The sequence below is a fragment of the Sus scrofa genome, chromosome 7, assembly GCF_000003025.6.
Source record: "Sus scrofa isolate TJ Tabasco breed Duroc chromosome 7, Sscrofa11.1, whole genome shotgun sequence".
Classification (NCBI taxonomy): Eukaryota; Metazoa; Chordata; class Mammalia; order Artiodactyla; family Suidae; genus Sus; species Sus scrofa.
This window is the reverse complement of record NC_010449.5, coordinates 24621883-24640927: the sequence shown is the minus strand read 5'-3', so window position 1 is coordinate 24640927 and position 19045 is coordinate 24621883. Positions and strand designations below refer to the sequence as shown.

General features: G+C 39.7%; 1 protein-coding gene across 8 annotated transcripts in view; it reads left to right on the top strand.

The window, feature by feature from the left end:
• The window catches only part of LOC106504370, a 51156-nt gene extending 33075 nt beyond the window's left edge, over positions 1–18081 (top strand). For 5 of the 8 annotated variants that reach the window (XM_021098470.1, XM_021098473.1, XM_021098472.1 and 2 more), the window contains 4 exons: positions 4270–4314; positions 7578–7598; positions 9259–9279; positions 11877–18081. In XM_021098470.1, the coding sequence (XP_020954129.1) occupies positions 4270–4314; positions 7578–7598; positions 9259–9279; positions 11877–12277 (488 nt within the window). In that variant the 3' untranslated portion in view covers positions 12278–18081. The remainder of the gene's footprint in view (positions 1–4269; positions 4315–7577; positions 7599–9258; positions 9280–11876) is intronic. The other 3 variants (XM_021098478.1, XM_021098476.1, XM_021098477.1) reach the window with 3 other exon arrangements.

The window sequence follows — 19045 nt, the reverse complement described above, 5'->3', positions numbered from 1 at the left end:
CCCACGGCATATGGAGGTTCCCAGGCTAGGGGTCCAATTGGAGCTACAGCTGCTGGCCTACGCCAGAGCCACAGCAATGCGGGATCCAAGCCTCGTCTGCAACCTACACCGCAGTTTATGGCAACGAAGGATCCTTAACCCACTGAGTGAGGCCAGGGATTGAATCTGCAACCTCATGGTTCCTAGTCAGATTTGTTAACTGAGCCACTACGGGAACTCCATGAAATCTTTTGTATATTCTTAAACAGTATGGAATTATTTGCTTTAGCGGACACTTAACTTGTTTAAACTCAAACTGCAAGCACTACAATGCCTGTGGTGGTTGACAATTGGGTCTCAGTTTGGGTTTTATTATAAGTCATCCCCATAAGCTCATGGCTGAAATTCAAAGGGATTTAGGACAAGTTCGTATGTCTCTCTGGGGTTCTCTTTTTTGGTTCTCCTCTCCTGCATTCCTCTTTCATTCTCCTGTGTTCTTAGTTCTTTCTCTGGTCCCTAGATACAAAAATAAGAGACTTTCTATTAGACTATATGCAACATTGTTAACTGGGTGCCCTCAGGGTAAACGCACAACAATTAGGAAGCCTGATTTATGCTGGTCACTTGCTTCACGGTTTGACTCGCCAACAAATTTGGTCTGCATTTGTTCACTCTCCAGGGCTTCAAGTAGTTGCTTCGTATATTTCATCCAAAGTTTATGGTTACCTTCTACGAGGAGGGTCAATTTGTTAGCAGGCTAATTTCTCTCTATAGAGGCAAACTGTTAGGGCTTAAAAACATACCAGCCCATTTAATATCTGTCAAATTTATTTCCTAAATGTTCACAGTGATTTACACTGTTGGCAGGATATGAAAATTCCAGTTACTCCACATGTTCACCAAAACTTGGCATTATCAGCATCTGACTTTAGATATTCTAGAGAATGCATAGCATTATCACATGTTTAATTTGCATTCTTCCGATGGATGATGGAGTTAAGAATATTTGAAAATATGGATTTAATGTAAAAATACATATTTTATAGTAAAAAAAACTCAGCAAATTCGATGAAGAAGGAATGTACCTCAATAGGCTAATATAAATATAATATTGGTCATACAAACAAGTGCAGATAGCATCTCAATAGAGAAAAGCTGAAAGGCTTTCCTCTAAGATCAGAAAGGATGTGTGTCCACTCTTGCAACTTCCACTCAACATAGTTCAGGTATACCTCTTTTTACTGCATTTCATTCTACTGTGTTTTGCAGATATCACATTTTGTACAAACCGAACATCTGTGGCAACCCTGCCTTGTCAGATGATGGTTAGCACTTTTCAGCAGTAAAGTATTTTTTAATTGAGATATGCACATTTTTAGACATAATTCTATTGTGCACTTAATAGACAGTAGAATAGTGGAAACATAACTTTTATATGCACTAGGGAACCAAAAATTCATGTGACATATGTTATTGAATATTTCCTACATTATGGTGGTCTGGAACTGCAGCTGCAATATCGCCAAGGTATGTTTGTACTCAAAATCCTAGCCAGGGCATTAAGGCAATAAGAAAAATAAAAGGTATCCCATCAAAAAGGAAGGCTTAAAATTGTGTCTGTTTTCAGATGACATAAAAATATATGTAGAAATCCATGGGGCTTTCATAAGAACATTGTTAGAGCTAAAAAATAAATAAATTCGGTAGTTATAGGGAACAAAGTCAGCATATAAAATAAGTGGCATTTCTGTATCCTAACCACAAACTATCTAAAAGAGAAATTAAGAAAGCACTGCCATTTAAAATAGCCTCAAGTAGAATAAAATACTTAGGAATAAAATGAACCAAGAATGTGAAATATCTGTACACTAAAGACTATAATGACACTGATGAAAGTATTTGAAAAAGACACACATAAAATATATAGCCCATATTCATGGGTTGGAAGAATTAATTTGTTAAAATGTCCATATAACCTAAAGTAATCTACAGATTCAAGGTAGTATCTATCTTAATTCCAATGGGATTTTTTACATAAAGAGAAATCATAGTCTTAACATTTGTATGGAACCACAAAGGACCTTGAATAGTCAAAGCAATCTCATGAAAGAAGAATAAAGCAGGAAACATCATGCTTCCTGATTTAACACTACATTCTAAAACTATAGTAATCAAAACTGTATGATACTGGCATATAAACAAAAGCGTAGACCAACAGCGCATAACCTAGAACTCAGAAATAAACCCATAAAGAAGTTAAATTATTTTTGATGAAGATGTGCATAATACACAAGGGGCTCTTCAATAAACGGCATCGGGGAAATGGGATAACCACATGCAGAAAAACGACATTGGAAATCTATCTTACAAATCAACCCCAAATGGATTAAAGACTAAAAAATAAGATTTGGCATCACAAAACCACTAGAAGAAGACAGAGGAAAAGCTCTTTGACATTGGTCTTGGTGGTAATTTTTTGAATTTGACACCAAAAGCAAAAATACGTAATGGGATTACATCAAACTAAAAAGTTTCTGTACATCAAAGGAAACAATCAGCACAATGAAAAGGGATACAAAATTGGGATACAAAATTGCAACTCATATCCGATAAGGGATTAGTATAGTGAATACATATAAAGAGCTCAAACAACTCCATAGCAAACCAAACATCCAAAAGGGAAAACAATAAACAAAAACCAAACAAACAAAAAACACTTTATACTTAAATTGGACAAAGTCCCTGAATAAACATTTCTCCAAGAAAGATATGAAATGTGCAAGGAATATATGAAATGGTACTCAACATCCTTGATCATCCAGATAACGAAGCACAATAAGAGATCACCTCACACCTGCTGTAATGGCTATCATCACAAAGACAAGCAATAACAAATGTGGGTAAGGATAGCAAATGTGGGTGAGGAAACCCTTGTGTGCTAGAGGGAATGTAAAGTGGTGCAGTTCTTGTGGAAAACAGTATGGAAGTACCTCAAAAATTAAAAGTCAGGTAACAGGACTTCTCATCATGGCTCAGTGGTAAGGAGCCCAACTAGCATCCATGAGGATGTGGGTTTGACCCCTGGCCTCGCTCAATGGGTTCAGGCTTTGCACGAGCTCTGTTGTAGGTCACAGACACAGCTTGGATCTGGCATTGTTGTGGTTGTGACATAAGCCAGAAGCTGCAGTTTTAATTGGATCCCTATCCTGGGAACTTCCATATGCCATGGGTACAGGCCTAAAAAGCAAAAAACAAACAGAACAACAACCCCCTATCATATGATCCACCAATCCCTTTTCTGTATATGCACTTAAAGGAATTAAAATCAGAATCTAAAAGTAATATTTGCACTCTTATGTTCACTGCTGCATTATGCACAATAACCAAGATACTGCAAAACCTAAGTGTACAACAGATGAATGTACAAAGAAAATGTGGATAGGTGTACAATGATATATTATTCAGCATTAAGAATGAATAAAATCCGGAGTTCCCATCATGGCGCAGTGGTTAACGAATCCGACTAGGAACCATGAGGTAGCGGGTTCGATCCCTGGCCTTGTTCAGTGGGTTGAGGATCTGGCATAGCCATGAGCTGTGGTGTAGGTTGCAGACGCGGCTCGGGTCCCGCGTTGCTGTGGCTCTGGTGTAGGCCGGTGGCTACAGCTCTGATTTGACCCCTAGCCTGGGAACCTCCATATGCCGCGGGAGCGGCCCAAGAAATGGCAAAATGACCAAAAGAAAAAGAAAAAGAAGGAATAAAATCCTAGCTTTTGTGACAAGGTAGATGAACATGGAAGACATTTTGCTCACGGAAATAAGCCAGACATATAAAGACAAATATTGCACGATCTGATTTATATGTGGACTCTTACACAAAAAATGAGAAAGAAAGAAAAAAGTAAACCCATAGAAACAGAGTAGAATGGTGGCTACCAGAAACTGGAGCATGGGGAAAATGGAGACATGTCTTTTAAAAGGAAAGAAAAAGAAAAAAGAAAGGAGAGTGACTGTTTGCAGGAGGTGGGGAGAGGGAACCGTGGGAAGTTTATTATTTAATGGGTACAGAGTTTCAGGGCTGCAAGATAAAAAGAGCTCTGGAAATGGTTGTTGATGACGTTTGCGCAATAGGAATGTGCTGAATACAACTAAGCGCTACACATGAAAAATGGTGAAGATAGTAAATCTTGTGTATATTTCATCACAATAAAAACTGGGGAAATTGAATAAATTCAGCAAAAGTTATGAAGTACATAACTCTTCTCTCTTTTTTTTTCACTTTTACTGCAGAAAGAGAAGAGATCATGAGAAAGTCACAGGGGATTCCTGTTTCAGGCAAGAAATAACCTCCTCAATAACTTTTATTCACATTCCATTGGCAAGAGCTAATTATATTGCCAAATAATGTTGCAATGGAGATAGATAATATACTCTGGCTGGGATGATGATCTAATGCATCTCTCCTTTTATCAGTTGTGGGTCAAAAAAGGAGGAGCCAAGTACGTTGGGTGTCCTGTGACTAAATTTTCCTGCAAGTACCAGCAAGATGCATGAAGCAATTACTCTAGAATGCTGCCTTTTTTTTTTCTTACAAGAATACAATCCTTAGAACTATAGTATCCTCCTTGTAATGTCAAGGAGGCATTTTTTTCAACAATTTTTTTTTAATTTGAAGGGAAGTCAATCAATGTATATAGGGGAATTTACCTGACGAATACTGCTCAAATAGTTTTGGACACATGAGTGCCTTTACTCTGTTCTTCGTCATCACTTTTTAAGCACCTCTCCCATGTATGAGCAGAGGTTTTCCTTTTATTCTGAAAAAGGTAGAAGACTCAATGCAAGATCAATAGTTGATGTATTTATTATCTCAAGTTATTGATTCTTTGATTTGTTATGTTGCTACAATTTATGCAGATACTACTGTTTTTTTTTTCTTCTTAGAGTCACACTTGGAGCATGTGGAATTTCCCAGGCTAGGGATCGAATCAGAGCTGCAGGGGCCAACCTGCACCACAGCCACAGCAATGCCAGATCTGAGCCACATCTGTGACCTACACTACAGCTCATGGCAATGCTGGATCCTCGACTCACTGAAGGAGGCCAGGGATCGAACCCATGTCCTCATGGATACTAGTCAGATTCTTTTCCATTGTACAAAATGGGAACTCCCAGATACATTTTTGAATCAAGTGAATTATATTACTCATACACCTCCGAAGTACCAAGCCTTTTCAGAGTGGCTGACGTGAATGTTTTGTCCAAAATATATTCACGACATTTGACTTAGATCTGATCTACTGCCATTGAAGACTTTGTTTCCTTTCCTTTCATGGAATTTCATTATAAAGAACTGAATTTAGGCATTAGTTAAAAAATAAATTTATAAAACACAATTTTATATATCCATCAGTTGATGAAAATTTTCTAAATAGGGTAGCACAAGAAAATTGCCCTGTAATACTACTAAAAGCAGTGGTTCAATATGTTCTAATATAGTTTTGTAGAAATTCTATACCACATAGCCTTTGCAATACAGAATTGTATATTCATATTGGTTAAAAAAAACCTTATTTAAATATCACAACCAAATAAAAAAAGCCTAACTAATGACAAAAGGGATCAGGATCATTTTTAAAAGGTGAACATGAGGGAGTTCCCATTGTGGCTCAGCAGTAATGAACCCAACTACTGTCCATGAGGATGTGTGTTCAATCCCTGGCCCTGCTCAGTGGGTGAAGGATCTGGCATTGCTGTGAGCTGTGTGTGCAGGTCATAGACAAGGCTGTGGTGTAGGCAGGCAGCTGCAGATCCAATTCAACCCCTAGCCTGGGAACTTCCATATGCCATGGGTGTTGGCCTAAAAAGACAAAGACAAACAAACAAACAAAAAAGTTGAACATGAGAAGTAATATTCCTGAAACTTTTTCTCAACAGTAAATTCGCTCTTTTTGTGCCAATTTTCATTTTGGGAAGAATACACACTATGGACAAAATTGAGACCTTAAACACTGTACTTATGTGTGCCTGTGTACATGTGCCAAAATGCAAAGTATTTGTGTGTGTGTGTGAGTGTATGTTCATCTGAATTCTGAAAAGTTTAATTTTATTTTAAACATCAATTTTGTATTCATTTCATATTTTATTTGTATTTACCCATTATATTTTCTTTGATCTCCTTACTTTTTATGTTTCAGGAAATCCTCAGGGTTAATCACACACCTCTGGGTATTGGCATTTTCTCTGTAGCCTGTGTGAAGGTTTTGTCCAAGATTAAAATCATTTGACTTAGGAGTTCCCGTCGTGGCTCAGTGGTTAACGAATCTGACTAGGAACCATGAGGTGGTGGGTTCAAGCCCTGGCCTCCTTCAGTGGGTTAAGGATCCGGCGTTGCCGTGAGCTGTGGTGTAGGTTGCAGATGCGACTCGGGTCCCGCGTTGCCGTGGCTCTGGTGTAGGCCGGTGGCTACAGCTCCGATTGGATCCCTAGCCTGGGAATCTCCACATGCCGCGGAGCGGCCCAAGAAATAACAAAAGACAAAAAAATAAAAATTAAAAAATAAAAAATCGTTTGACTTAGACCTGCTTCCCTACAAGCTAAGCTTACTTTCCTTTCCTTTCATGGGGTTTAACTGAGAAGACCTTCACTTGGGCATTAGCTGAAATAGTAATTCACAAAACACGAGGTTATATATTGTCAATGGATGAAAATATTGCAGATGGAAGAGCCCAGAAAACATGTCCCTGTGCGCCTTTGGAAGCAGTGCTCAGGATGCTCTAATTTAGTTACTGTTGCTACTTTATACCCTTTGACTATCACAAAACTCGATTTAACTATACATATTAATTAAATGCCATCAATTGATTCAATCTTACAAACAATAATAAATGCCTCTACTCCAAGGGATCAGTAACATTTTTAAAAGGCGATTAAGAAAACTACTCTTCCTAAATTTTTTCTCAGTGAAATCATTCATTTTATGCCCATTTTCCATCTGAGGAGAACAATTTTTTGGACAAAATTGAGCTCTCGAGCACTGTATTTGTGTATATTTGTGAGTGTTTATGTGATGATAAGATATGTGTTTGCACTGAATGTTTGTGTTGATACTTATCTGCTTCCTGATGGGTTTAATTTATGTATAAATTTTGCATTGCAGTGATTTTTTGTTGTATTTCTCTTCAATTTTCAGAAATATTTCAGAAAAAACATTGGTGAATTATTTCCGATATTCTTTAGCCTCAAAATACTTTGTAATGATGGTTCTTCTGTTGTCTTTAATATTCCCAGCCTTTTATCAATACGTTATTCATTGGCTTACACTTTCTTGAGATATCTACTATTGTAACTCAAATTTTTGGTTACAGAATTAACTTGTATTTCTCTCCTGATGTCTTCCCTCCCCTCTTATTTGTACGATATTCTCTGAATAGAACAGAGCAGTCTTCAGCCATTGTTGGTAGGTTCATTAAATGTGTAAATGTGTTTGTCTGCTGCCAATATACTGTATTTTGCTTTCATGTTTTTCAAAAAATTAGATTTTTATTCATGCTTGTTTTCAAAGGTATTTAACTTAATCTTTCCATGTTATCTTTCAGATGATCTCCAGGGAAAAAATGGTAAATTTCTAGAAGTCTCCACTCCAGTTACACCTCCAGTGACTGTTTCTATGATATCTTTAACATTTTGTGCTTTTTTTTGTCATTATGCTACCCATTGGTTCCTCCTCCCCTGCATGTCCGTTCTTCTCTACCCAATTTTTGGATATGAACTTCCTCCTTATTCTCTTATTTCCACTCTTTTCCCCAGTGTCCCATCAATTCCCATTGCATCTTTTTTTTTTCCTTTTAGGTTTTTAGGGCCACACCCGTGGCATATTGAGGTTTCCAGGCTAGGGGTCAAATCAGAGCTACAGGTGCCAGCCTATGCCACAGCCACAACACCACCAGATCTGAGCCATTTCTGCAACCTACACCACAGTTCATGGCAACGCCAGATCCTTAACCTACTGAGAGAGGTCAGGGATTGAACCTGAGACCTCATGGATACTAGCCGGGTTCCTTAACTGCTGAGGCACTACAAGAACTCCCATTGCATCTTTTTAAATCCATACCTTTCCTTCCCTACAACATTGACTTTCTTTACCTTCCAGAGACTTGCTACATTTGTATTGTGAATTTGTAGACTAAATGGGTTCGGACTAATAGGCACAGGATTTTCACATTCTATGTATTTTTCCGGAAACTGCCCATGACCTTAGGACCTTTTAAAGTATCCAGGTTGAAGGGGCCATTACTATGCTATTGATACCTCCCCAAACCTGAAAAGAAAAGAGGATTCCAAGTTTGTGGAATTAAGTTTCTCCCTCCATCTCACTGTCAAAGAATGTATAAATTCAGATGCCATCCACTGGTGAAAGATGACATTAGTCTCACTGTTTAAGTGTTCTTTATCATATTAACCAAGTGCTGCTAATTTTACAAGTACTTCATCATATTTTCCTGGATTTTTTCCCATCTACATTAAATATTTTTTATTCTTTTTCATTTTTTATTCAAACAATTGTTAATACTAAAAACTGCTATGCTGTTTCAATGTTTGCACAGAACAGTACCATTTAAGGAAAGTTTGTGTACAATACATATCTCAGTTCAGAATTTTTTATATGAATATGAATGAAAAGAGATGGTATTATCCTAGGATAAATCCAAAATATGTTAATAAGGCACTAATATAGTTGAATAACTATTCAAAGTTTACCATCCCTTTTTATAATCATATTTTCAATTACATTTTGGTCTATAGATTGAATGGAATTTAGGAAGACATTTAGTCAATGCATCAAGCAGACTTCTTAGGACTATGGCAACAGATAACAGTTTTTGTCAGAGGGGGTACTTTTCTGCACACTTTTCCATTACCTTTTGGATACTTGTCCCATATATGTGAGCAACTTGGTCTTTTATGGTGAAAAAGCAGGAAGGCCCAAGGCAAGATGGGCCTTAACTTATACCAGAGGAAGTTCTACTCTATGTTCTCTCATTATTTCCTTTCCTCTCCTAAATCCTTTGGCACAAAATATGAAGCCATATAAAAAACAGCATTGCCGTTCATGGGGTACATGGCATTTGGAAACCTTTGATTCCAATTCTTAGGAATGTGGGTCACATTTAAGGGAAAATGAACAACAAAAAGATTTCAAATCATTGCCCTTTCCTTTTCCTGATGTTGTGCCTTCATTTGTAGTTTAAATGGCTATTTCTTCTTTTTATCTTTCAGCTAAGAGTGAACAGAATAACGGCAAGTTCCTTTAAATATTTTACACCTTATATTTTTTCATGTTTTGTCTGTTTCTTCACCATGTGTCTTTGATGCTCCGCGGTATTCTTTCTCAACTCCAACCGACATATATAACACTACCTCATAATATTTTCATTTCAATGTTATTTCAACTGAAATTTATCATGTTCGTAGGTTATTCAATGCCCCATTTTCCTTTGATTTATCCTATCCTTCCTATTCATGTGGAAATTTCCTTTTTGTCAAATATATATTGATACAAATTAACTTGTAAAAATTTTGCTATTTTTAAAGTTCTTTGTCTAAGATGGTTGACTCATTTGATTGAGAAGCCCATTCACTGCCAATTAACAGTTCACTTCTTTTCCTTTTCTCTGACTTCCTGAAAGTAAGCATCCTTGAAGAAAGGTTAGAAATCAAACTCCCATAAAACACAGTTAAACATTAATCTCCTGAAAAATGACATGAAGAGAGGAACCCATCAACCTGAACTGACCTGACCTGAATGTCCTATAAAAGCAGTAGTTCAGGATTCTGTAATCCAGTGTTTGGTGAGTTTATATACGAATGCTACTACCACTGTAGGAACAGTGAGTGTATTTATTTAGCAGAAATCAAATGACTTATAAACATGAAAAACTGAGTAATAAAAGAGTAAATACTTTCAAAAGGAATCATGAAAACTTTTATCAGGCTCATTACCAGAAATAATATTTCTCACTATCTCAATGGAAAATGTGTATTCATTTTCCCCTCTTCGTGTATTTAATACCATTCATTTCTTAAAAGTGAGCTTTCAGATACAGTTTGCATGTTGGCTTGCATATGTTTATTTGTCTGTGTCTGTGTTTTATACTTGTCTGCATCTTGACAATTTAATTTTGCATATAAATTTTTCAGTGAATCTGAATTTCATTTTTTTCATTCCAATGAAATTTACATTGTATTTTGTTTTCATTTTACAGATGTAGTTCAAAAAAAGTATGGTAAAGCCCCTTTTATACCCCTTCACCCCCCAAACACTGTAGAACACCTGCATTTGTGGTGTTGTAAAGATATCCCAGCTTTTAACCAACGTGTCACCACTGGCTTGCCCTCTCCCAGATCTCTAGTATTCTAGCACAATATTGCAGTTAGGGACTCTCCCATATCCCTCCCTTCTCTGCTCTTGCAAAGCCTGTATATTCCAACATAGTCTGTGGGTCAAGTGTAAACTTGAGGGGTACTCTTACACTGCCTCTGAGCACATTACCCAAAGGTCCCTGGGTACTCAAAGACCTCACATGGTTTTTCCTAGAATTTTTTTGAAAGCCAATGAAAGCAGTTTTAATTCATTCTTTTTTACTTCATTGACACAGCTGTCAATTTTGCAAACTCCAACTACTTCAAATATTTGTAGAAGGACTTCATAGCTTAAGGAAAGATCAATAATAATAATAATAATAATAGTAGTAGTAATAATAATACATTTCTCATTTCTAAGTTTTTAAGGCAAATGACACAAGAGACTACTGTCCTACAGTGTTCCCAGAAGGCTTTTCATAAAACACAAACGTAGTCTTTAGAAGTTTAATATCCTGTTTTTCTAATGACATTTTTGTCAGTGTACTTTAGTTTTCAGAGGGAATCAAATTCACCTCTCAATACATGTAGCTGGCTTTATGTAGCCCCTGCCACAGGCCTTGCTTGGAACCAATGGAAGTTTTTCCTCTTTGCTTCTTCCTCTCTTTTCAAGTAACTCTGCCTTGTGCGAGTGTGTATCTGCATGTTAGACTCAAAAGGGGACCGAAATAAGATGAGCTTTATTTTGCCATGAGTGAAAATAGATATTTGCTAAAAACAAAGTTATGTAATCATTGCAGAGTGAAATGTGAAGGCAGACAGGTTCCCAAGAGCCAAACCCTGCATTTTCTCTAGAAGCAGTTCTTGAGTATCCTCTAATCCATTGTTCATGGATACCTTATAAAACAAAGTTACGACAAGGAAGAGAAGTGGTGATTTGTATTTGGCAGTGACAAAGAATGCCTTAAAGTTATCCAACCAAAGAGTAAGGGCCCGAGCATTGTCCAGATAATTTAAGAGCTTTGTACAAAGGTAACCACCATCACTAATGATCCTGAAATTTTTCCACCAGTCAGTAACATCATTGTCCTTCCTTTAATTTTGGACCAGTATTCTCAGGACAAAAGGAAGTTTCCAGGCACACTGGTACATATGTGCGTGCCTATGTGTCTGGTGCGCTTTCACTACATCTGGATGCAATTAATATTGCATGTGAACTTGTTCCCATCAGAGCACAGTGAAAATAATCCAACTAGGAACCGTGAGGTTGCGACTTCGGTCCCTGGCCACGCTCAGTGAGTTAAGGATCCTGCGTTGCCCTGAGCTGAAGCAGAGGTTGCAGATGTGGCTCAGAACTTGCGTTGCTGTGGCTGTGGCATAGCCAGGCAGCTGAGCTCTGATTAGACCCCTAGCCTAGGACTTCCATGTGCCGCAGGTGCAGCCCTAAAAATCAAAAATAACTGAATAAATACATAAATTCCCCTTGTGCTGTGAATCCCATTGTAATTATCTGGACTTTCCTTTTTATTTTTCAGATGATCCTCAAAAAAACTCGGTAAGTATCTCTGACAACCTCTTTGTTTCCACAGCCTGTATTAAACATTCAGGTTTTTGGTTCTTTCGGCATCCCCTCTCTTCTTACCTATATGCCATCTTTTGGCTCACATGTCATCTCCATGTCTTCCCTCTCCTCCCTCAAGGTTTCTGTTTATGGACGTCTCCCATCCTAAGTTCTCTCCGTTTCTTTTACCCAAGACCTGATTCCTTCTCGGTGCTTCACACTTCATTTCACAGGGCCCTTCCTGTAAACATGGTCTTACTCTGGCATCCAGAGTCTTGGCAGGTTCGTTTTGATTTTGTGAGAAGAAGGGGAGAGACTGATGGACATGTGGCTTCTGTTCCACGTTTAGCTTCTGGAACACTTCCATTAACTTAGACTCTCTGTCATATAATAAGGTTCAAGGGGCCATTCTCATGCCATTGATGCCTCCCCAAAGCTAATGAAATAAAACAAGATTGCAAATTTGCTGAGTGATGTTTTCCCAAAGCTTGTCTTTTAAAGAGTGTGTAGACTCAGTTCTAATCCATTGATCCAGGTGGGCTTTGGGCTCTTACTTCCAATGCTCCCGGTCATTTCCTGCAGTCTTTTCGCAGGTGCACAGAGATTTTACACACCATTTCATGGATTTCTTTTCTTTTATGTCATACCACTTCCTCTGTCATCTTCTTGCATGATATTGACATAGTTATTAATTTATCACATTGAGACAAGCTTTAAGTGTTTGTAGAAGCACTGTGTACACTAGGGAAAATTTATTTATACTCTAGTTCTCCAACTTGCAATTTTCTATGACTGTCATGAGAGGCTATCGCCCTAGGATACTCCTCGGTGTTTTTAATGAAACACTGATATAAACTAAGATAATACGGCTATGGAGAGAGTTTTGGCTAGACGGATGCTCTTACTATGGACTTCCTCACAACCTCATAAGTATGGGACTCCCGTATGTGTCCATATTTACACTGTATTCTGGAGAAAGGAGAAAGCCAAGTGAAAGATAAATGATTGCTACTGTTTATCCCAGAAGAAGTCCTATTCTTCTTCCTCTCACGCCATCACTTTCTATCTTTGTAGCTTTGCCTCAAGCGGTGAGGGGGTGGGGGAGGTGAGACAACACTGCCACCGATTCACACCATGTCCTGTGAACATCTAGGCTTCCATTTCTAAAAACATTGGCCCCTTTGAGACATAGCCTAAGCTCAGAAAGCACTTCCCAATTCTGTCAGCCGCCCAGCAGAGAGAGCCAAAGGGTTCTTTGGGTGGTGGTGGTGTTTTGTTTGTTTTCTACCACACTGGTAGAGTCGTTAAAAACATAGCAGTCTTTGCCTCTAAGGAAATGCTCCAGTTATGATTCTGTTTTCAAATGGATAGTATTGAGGATCATTTCTTAACTGTCTGTAGCAGGTTTCATAGGACGATTGCTGTACATTTGATTGGAAAAATGGATGCTCTTTCTCCTTGCTTTTTCATCCATCTCTCTCCATCTCTCTCTCTCTCTCTCTCTGGTAAGTACCTCTCTTGTGTGTGACTGTGTGTTTGCAGTTTATTCTGAGAAGGTAGAAAGTCCAGTGCAGAACCAGTGATGGATCATGCTCATCCCAGGGGAAGTCCTTTCCTACCTCCTCCCATGCTGTCACTTCCAGTCTGGTTCCTCTGACTCACCAAGGGGTGAGGGGAGGTAAAACAAGCTTCCTCTGATTTCTGAAAAGGCTTCAAGCCTTTAAGAAAGTTGGGTCAAGTCGAACCACAGAGAAAAGCCTGGATGTTTTGCAAATTTTTTGTCCTTGTCTCATCCTCCCTTAGGTCCTCATTTTTAATGGTTTTTGAGTGTTTTCCCTTTTTGGTTAGCAGTAATGATGAGGAGAAAAGCCTCCAGCCTCAGTAATGCCCTACCCTGTCTACCTTGTCATCATTTCATGTTTTCTATTCTTACACATGTGCATAAAGTATCCCCAGAAATAAACATGTTACTTCGGTTTGCCTGCGGTTCGAAAAAAAGCCCAGCCTATGGAATTGTGTCACTTTGTGTATTTTAAATTTCTGACATGTCAGTTCTCTCAGAAGTAGGCTGTTGAAAATTTAGAGCAATCTTCACAGAAAGCTTTCATTTACTGGGTCCTGAACCACGACATCTAGATGCAGTGCCCACTGTGTTGTATTTGACATTGTCCAAGTTGTTACTGGAATGGTTCCGATTCCAACCCTGGTTACAGGGACGAGTTTTTCCTTTGATTGCTCACACTCTGTCGACTGCCGATGCCCTGCATAAGTTATCTGAAGACAGGCCAGTTCACGTCTGCCCATCACACTCTCAAGGGACCCAGTGTATAGAAATATTGTTGCCCGACTTGTCCTGGTTATTTTCAATTTACAACCACAGTTCTTACTCTTCGTTCATTTTTATGTTACCTATTTCTTTATTACCTCACCAAGTTGACCGCCCTCTGGCATCTTTGGGTGCACTTTTTCCCCTCAGGAAATCACACTGATCATACATAGCTAAAGTCCAAAGTTGTGTTCTGAGATGATGCCACACCTCTCTGTAATACCCGAACACAGGAAATATTTTCAATCTTCATAAGCCTGTATGTGACAAAGTATTCTGGAAAGGGTGGTGGTGCTTTCAATGGAACGGCATTTCGGGAGCTGCCCCTTTAACTCAGGAGTGGACGGGACTTGAAAACGCTCCAGAAGCACTCATTCGGAGATGTAGCGCTCTGGTGACGCCTTCTTCATAAAGCTCGGAAAACCTGTCTCATACATGCACGTTCAGATATTTTCTCTCAGATGGGAGGATGCACAGTAAGCATGGGGTGAGAAACAGTCTCTCTCAGGGAAACGTTCTCTCTCCTGGATTCAGCACCCATGTGCTTTGATTCAGAAAAGCTGCACTTCTGCATGAGGTAAAACACACACTCAAATACAACGAGGTTGCCATTTAATCAGTAGCTGTCTCGTTGTGAAAAGAGGCACCCGGAAACCTGACCATGGATCCCCTACCCCAACAGGGTCTCGGTTTAACCTCACACAGGGTTTGTGGCAACTTGACACAAGGTAGCGCCCCCGACCACCAGCATGAGAACTGACTTCCACATGCACAGCCAGCCCATGGCCATGCTAAAGCTCACAAGCAGAACAACAGGACCCTAAATATGGTCAAAGGGATCCAGACTGCTTTTGCGAACTAAACCCCAGAACGAATCCTTCTCGTTTTCGTCAGCTCATCGAAATGAACCCCATTTCCCCTCTGTTCCTTTACTGGAGACGATCTCTGAACACTGCAGTCCTCTGAGCCGATGTGTGTGCGGGTGGCTGTGGGGGTGGCTGTGGTTGTCCCTTGAAACCGCAGAGGGTTCATTTTAAGTAGGAATTTTCAATAAGTTCGAATTCTCCTTGTAGTTCTCCCCCATGATGTTTACATTTACCTTTTTTTTGCTTTTCTTGCAGCCAGTCTTTGGAAAACAATTGGTAACATTTCTGATATCCCATCATCCCAGTGCTCTTGAGCCCCTCTGAAGCGACTGGTTCAGCCTTTCATCTTGTCTGCCTTTTCATCTGTTTCGCTTGTGTCAGCATGTCTTTCTCTTGCACGTCCTGTCTACGAGCTCCACCTCAATGTTTTGCGTGGGACTTGTCCCACGTTACTTCTGTCCCTTTCTATTTGCCTACCTCCTCTGCTCTGCCATTCCTGCTCTTTGCAATGCACGCCATGCCCTCCCGATAAGGACTGGCTTTTCTTTGGTCTTTCAGGCACTTGCCACAGTTTCAGGAAGTTGGTGAGATGCAAAGCATTACGCTGAGAGGGAGAGGGTTTCTCTTCCACATGTGTTTCTCAAAAACATCCAAACACAGGGGCTCTGTCGGGACTTCCAAGTCAGAGGGGCCACTCCTCCACAAGCGATAGCTCTTCAAAGACTTAAGTGATGGGAGATGGCCCCCAAACGGCTCAGTAAACGCCCTCTGCCCATTGCCCTTTCAAAGCCTAAGTAGCATATGCTATCATCCATCGGTCAAGAGTGTGCCAGGGCGCCCCTCTTCCACTGGCCTTACCCCTGGGAACCAAGTGTTCCCAGGTATAAACATGTTTCTTCAGTTTGCCTGATGTTCTAAGCTAAAGCCAGGCCTACCACTTGTGTCATTTTGTGTGTCTCAGAGTTCTGAAAGGTCAGTTCTCCCTGACGTAGGCTGTTGGAAAGTTAGAGCAATCTTCAGTTCCACGTAACACCTCTATTCGGTCCTTTTGGGTTACTCACTTTTAGAATGATTAGCTTTCCTCCCCAGAGGTTGGGTGAGATGGCATTATTAGCCTTTTTTTTTGTTTTGTGAAGGCCACACCCACCGGCACAGGGACGTTCCCAGGCTAGGGGCTGAATGGGAGCTGTAGCTGCTGGCCTACACCTCAGAAGCAGCAAGGCCGGGTACCAGCCACCCCTGCGAACCACACACCACAGCTCATGGCCACGCCAGATCCTTAACCTCCTGAGCGAGGGCCGGGATGAAACCTGTGTCCTCCTGGATACTCGTCCAATTCACTTCCACTGAGCCATGACGGGAACTCCCAGGAAAGCCTCGAGTCACACCAAAGAAAAGAGAGAGAACAAGAGCATGGCTTTCTGGCACCTTGCTCATTCAGTCGTGCCATTCGTTTCCCTCCACCAACGCATTTTCGAAAACTGCATTTCCCCGAAATGCACGAGTCCGTCTCAACATCGATTTGATTCCATTTCTGTGCGCTTCGAGTATAAAACTGATCTGTCGCTGAGAACGTCCTTACGACCATGTCAGTTGACAAGAATGGAAAGCGTAGGATTAGAGCCTTGTCGCCCAGGTCGTTGCCTTTCTGCAGGAGACGACACCTTCAGAGGCAATTTTGAAAGCCCTCTTGACAACTACATTAAGTTTAGCATCGCTTTGTGCCATGCAAAGCATTAGACACCATCACACTTGCAAAAGCCAGTACCCAGACATACGTCATCCACTTGCTCAGGCACTGTGGTGTCTTCGGAAAAGACTGTTTCGGGAGTGACACGTGTGTTTCACACGAACTACGAAAGCAGTGCTTTCACTGGAAGACAACTTATCTAATCTGGCAACTTGTCTAAACCGAGAGATGTAACCTCGATCTACAACCAAGAGAGCAATGGGTATAATTTTTTTTTGTTTTTTTTTGGTGTTTGTTTTTTTGTGGTCGCACTCGTGGCATGTGGAAGTTCCAAGGCCAGTCGCTGAATCTGAGCCACAGCTGCAACCAAGACTACTGCTGGGGCAAGGCCACATCCTTGAGCTCACTGTGTCCAGCCAGAGCACAAACCCGCACCTCCACTGCAACACGAGCCACTGAAGTGAGGTTCCTAACCCACCGTACCACAGTGGGAAGTCCTGAAATAACATTACTTCATTTTATTAGCTATGTCTTCTGAGTCAGAAACTCCATGCATTCAAGATACAAGAAGCACAGAGGGCCCCAAACAAACTGAACCCAAACAGACCCACAGCAAGACACAGAATAATAAAAATGGCAAAAGTTATTGATAAAGAGAGGATGCTAAAGGCAGCAAGAATAAAACAGAATGTTACCTACAAGGGAACCCCCATAAGAATATCAGCTGATTTCTCTACAGAAACACTACAGGCCAGGAGGGAATGGCAAGAGATATTTAAAGAGCTAAAAGGAAAAAATATGCAACCTAGAATACTCTATCCAGCAAGAATATCATTTAAAATAGAAGGGGAAATAAAAATTTTTTCCAACAAACAAAATCTTAAAGAACACAGCAACACAAAACCCAGGTTAAAGGAAATATTGAAAGGGCTTCTCTAAACCAAGAAGAAAGGAAGGAAAGTGAATGAAAAAGAAAAGAAAAAAAAAAAAAGAAGAAGAATAGGAAGAACTAGGACTGGGAAACCGCAATCAGAGAGCAGTCACTCAAATAAGCCAGCATACAGATTTAATCATGAACATGCTTCAAACAAAATAAAATTAAAAAGAAAAAAATAAAAAAGAGTCATCAAAACCATAAAATGTGGGGAAGGGATATTAGGAGGTAAATAACAGTTTTTGTTAGGATGTATGTCTCTCTTCTTAATTTTAATATAGTAATGAAGTGTTTAAACTTACAGGACCATCAGGCTAAAACACACATGTATGGGAAGGGGTTAGCATACTTAAAAAACAGGGCAACCACAAGCCAAAACCAAATATTGCATTTGCAAAAAATGAAAAAAAAATACACTCAAGCAGATAATAACAGGAGACCATCCAACCAAAAAAAAAAAAAAGAAAGGAAGAATGGAGAACCATAGAATCAACTGGAACACGAGGTTCAAATGGCAATAAATAATCATCTATCAATTATCACCTTAAATGTCAATGGACTGAATGCCCCAATCAAAAGACACAGAGTGGCTGAGTGGATAAAAAGGCAAAAACCTTCAATATGCTGCCTACAAGAAACTCACCTTAGGACAAAAGATACATATAGATTGAAAGTGAAAGGGTGGGGAAAAATATTTCACGCCAATAGACATGATAGAAAAGCAGGAGTCGCAACGCTCATATCAGACAAAATAGACTTTAAAACAAAAGACATAAAGAAAGACAAAGAAGGACACTACTTAATGATTAAGGGATCCATCCAAGGAGAGGATGTTACTATCGTCAACATATATGCCCCAAATATAGGAGCACCCAGATACATACAACAAATATTAATAGACATAAAGGGAGATATTGATGAGAATACAATCATAGTAGGAGACCTAAATACCCCCCTCACATCAATGCACAGATCCTCTAGACAGAAAACCAATAAAGCAACAGAGATCCTAAAGGAAACAATAGAAAAGTTAGACTTCATTGATATCTTCAGGACACTACATCCAAAAAAAGCAGAATACACATTCTTCTCAAATGCTCATGGAACATTCTCAAGAATCGACCACATATTGGGACACAAAGCGAATCTCAATAAATTTAGGAGCGTAGAAATTATCTCAAGTATCTTCTCTGACCACAATGCCATGAAATTAGAAACCAACCACGGGAAAAGGAAAGAGAAAAAACCTACTCCATGGAGACTAAACAACACGCTACTAAAAAACCAATGGGTCAATGAGGAAATCAAGAAGGAAATTAAAAACTAC